The sequence below is a fragment of the Frankliniella occidentalis genome, unplaced genomic scaffold (assembly GCF_000697945.3).
Source record: "Frankliniella occidentalis isolate FOCC.00 unplaced genomic scaffold, Focc_3.1 Scaffold284, whole genome shotgun sequence".
Classification (NCBI taxonomy): Eukaryota; Metazoa; Arthropoda; class Insecta; order Thysanoptera; family Thripidae; genus Frankliniella; species Frankliniella occidentalis.
This window is the reverse complement of record NW_026267410.1, coordinates 163,094-166,741: the sequence shown is the minus strand read 5'-3', so window position 1 is coordinate 166,741 and position 3,648 is coordinate 163,094. Positions and strand designations below refer to the sequence as shown.

Below are 3,648 nucleotides of genomic sequence, written 5' to 3'. Positions count from 1 at the left end.
TTGCACACTTTTCAGTGTTTGACTGACTATTTCTTTTAAGTATCCAAATGTTCGTGGCCAACCATGGTGTTTGACACTTTTAGGTGTTCAACTTTACTGTTAAAAACTTCCTTGATTCAAATATCCAGTCAAGTACTTAAAATTGTGGACCATAGTGTTGCGCACCTGCATGTTCACGCCAGTTGCTCTGGAAACTCAAGTGTCGTACAGTATGACAGTTAAAACTGCAGTACCAATGGTGCTGCAGTTAAAACTGTAGTACCATTTGTGTACTACAGTTAAAACTGTAGTACCTTTTGTGTACTACAGTTATAGTGTAGGACACGACGAGTACTAGAGTCCTTTGTGTAGGACCCCCTGTGTCCGACAGTGAAAAGCGTCATTTGTACTATCGGACACAAGGGGCCCTGCACAAAGAACTGTAGTATCGTCGTGTTCTACACTTAAACCTGTAGTACACAAATGGTACTACAGTTTCAACTGCCGTGCATTGGTACTGCAGTTTAAACTTTCATACTGTACGACACTTCAGTTTCCAGAGTGAACACTTAATTAATCAGTGTGGAAAAGAGACATTGAGTACGATGGGAATAAATCCAAAAATCTGAGATGCGAAGACAAGCGCCTTTGGTCATGCTTCAATATTTGTCGTCACATAACAATTCGGTTGAACAGCGGGCTCTGATGCTGCTCCTGATTTTTTCCGCCGTTTCTAAGTAATTTTGTTACTCTCAGCTCGTTACTGACATTTGGCAAGTAGACAATGATTTCGTACATCAACAACTCACTGCAAAATGCTTGCAAAGAATTATGGGTTCGTATTGCAAACAATTTTCATTGCAGCTTGCAAAGAATTGGAAGCATTGTAACACGAACTAGTTCTTCGCTAGCTTGCAAACTATTTCTTTGCAATGCAAACACATAGTTTGCGAGGACTCTGACAGCTTGCAAAGAATTTCTTTGCAATACGAACTTATACTTTGCAATACAAAGCTCGCAAATTCTATGCAACGTTGCAAAGAATAAAGTATGCAAGCATTTTACAGTGCTCCCTAAGTAGGCCGGCAACGAGTTCACGACTTAAAGCGAGTTGCGCGTGAGTTGAGTACAAAGTTTTCAAAGATCCTTTTTTTCTCTGTTTTTCCCTAACAGCAGTAAAGGAAAAGCATTCGAAATTGCTTCTCACAGAAGATAACGAGGGCTATCTGGCCTCTTTCGTGTTTTCCGTAACGGAGGCTTTCGAGGGCACCGTGTATGCGTACGCTGCTCCCGTCGGCCCCTCCCCGGTAGTGGCCGACCTGACGTTCGCTGCAATGCGCGCCCAGAACATCCTGACGGACGTGCGCCTCAGGGCGGCCGGCGAGGAGTTCCCTGCCCACAGGCTGGTGCTGGCTGTGGCCAGCCCCGTGTTCCGCAGCATGTTCTCTGGCGGCTACAAAGAGGCTCAGGCGGAGATCATCGACATCGTCGACGTTGCGTCTGCGCCCGTATTCCTGGCGCTACTGGACTATGTGTACTGCGGGAGTCTGGGCGAGTTGAACGGATCTCTGGAAGTTGTTGACCTTCTCGAGCTAGCTGATCGCTTCCTCTTGGAGAACCTCAAGAAGATGTGCGTAGAGCTGCTGTTGAATGTCGGGGTCGGCGAGGCAGTCGTCGTCCTGCGTGCTGCGCACGAGTCGCCGCAAGTGCCTGAGGAAGTTTTGACCCGCGTCACGGGACTCGTCCTGGAGAATCTGCCTGCGCTGGCCCTCACCCAGGAGTGGGCTGACTTGGGCATGGCGCACCCTGGGGTAGTGAAAACCTTGAGAGCGTCGCATTCTTATATTTCTACCCTGCAGAAGAGTCTTGACCAGCGCTCACAACCCCGCTTGCACATTCCCAAGTTAAAAATGGAGAGGTTCAGCAAAAGGAAGTAACATTTTTCATAATTAGTAGGTTAGAACTAAATTCCAGACGTTCTTCCGTTAACCTTGAGACATGTGTTTCAATATTTGAAAGAAAATTAGAATTTTTTTATTCACTATGAACAAAAATTGGTGTTAGTATTGAGAACAAACATATCTCTCTTTTCTGTAATGTAGGGGAAAATTTTAGAAAATTGTTAGTGTTAAGTCTTTTGAAGTTTCAATAGATGTTTTCAAGCGAAATAAAAAAAGGTTCGATGAAAACTTTTTCCGACAAAACTGCATAACTTTCGGACAGATAAATTTGCGAAACTGAAACGTTTTACAGTTCAAACCAGGGCTCCGTAACTAGTTACACGAACGGATGTTAGTTACTGGACGCTACAAAAACACATGTCGAATTGAAAGTTAAAGTTATCGTTTCGGAAATATGTTCGATATTTATCATACATGCTGTGGGAAAAAGTTGGACAAGCCGATTAACTTATTTCTAATGGACTACAGTAAAAGTTACAAGGTATAACTTTAACTCTTTAAGTAGCGTTAAGGGCAGATAAGTAATAAGTTACGGAGCCCTGGTTCATACACTCATAACTCAACAGTGTACACTGCACACTGCATATGCAGTGTGCATGGCGTGCACACGTCAGGTACAGTGTGCATGGCATGCACACGTTATATACAGTGTGTATGGGCATGCACACTGTATCCACAGTGTGCATGGCATGCACACGTTTCCACTATTTCCTTCCACATGAATAACTTTGGAAAGTGGATGACATGTTCAGTTTCCTCGTGGAAAGAGCTTTCAAACGAGCTACCATGTGATAGGGTTCAAATCGACCTCTACCATACCTTGGTTAACGTTACCAAAATATCACAAAATTTGGTAGAGGTCACACTGATAACTCAACAGTGTGCATTGCACACTGCATACCGCATATGCAGTGTGCATGGGCATGCACACGTTTCCACTATTTCCTTTCACATGGATAACTTTGGAAAGTGGATGACATATACAGTTTCCTCGTGGAAACAGCTTTCAAACGAGCTACCATGTGATAGGGTTCAAATTGACCCCACCCACTTTCCAAAGTTATCCATGTGAAAGGAAAAAGTGGAAACGTGTGCATGCCATGCACACTGCAGATACAGTGTGCATGCCCATGCACACTGTATAAAACGTGTGCATGCCATCTACACTGTACCTGACGTGTGCACGCCATGCCCACTGCATATGCAGTGTGCAATGCACACTGTTGAGTTATCAGTGGGGCCTGCATGCGCAGGCGGTGGTACTGACGCAAGCGTCCCCTTATCTTTTTAAGTGCCGGTAGGTTGACGTCCGAGACGGTGAGCCTGCACCAAATCAAATAAACAATTACATTAAGGTTTGTTATTTTTGTTTATCGAATAAAGTGACGAGAGTTTTTAACATTTTCTCACCGGTAGGTGTTGGCAAAGCCAACAAGTGCACTGCACTGGTGAAAGATGTGACGTGTCACTTGAACCCAGCGGGTAAATTGCCCTCATTTGCAATTCCACACACTGTTAAAAGCCTGCGAAGTATTTTGCTCCTTTGTAACTACGAAGCATTTACTTCGCAATTACAACGTGATGCTTTGTAATTACGCAGTGACACTTTGCAATTGCAAAGCGATGCTTTGCAGCGTTTTCATTGCTTTGCAATTGCAAAGCATCACTTTGTTGGCTGAGCGATTAGCGAAGCCTATTACTCCGTCTG

General features: G+C 44.3%; 1 protein-coding gene across 1 annotated transcript in view; it reads left to right on the top strand.

Annotated features, from left to right (window-relative positions):
* The window catches only part of LOC113215820 (kelch-like protein 13), a gene marked incomplete in the record, with an annotated part of 16,486 nt that extends 14,314 nt beyond the window's left edge, over nucleotides 1–2,172 (top strand). The window contains 1 exon segment of the mRNA XM_026435486.2: nucleotides 1,153–2,172. Within this exon segment, the coding sequence (XP_026291271.1) occupies nucleotides 1,153–1,916 (764 nt within the window).
* Nucleotides 2,173–3,648: the final 1,476 nt, after the last annotated feature.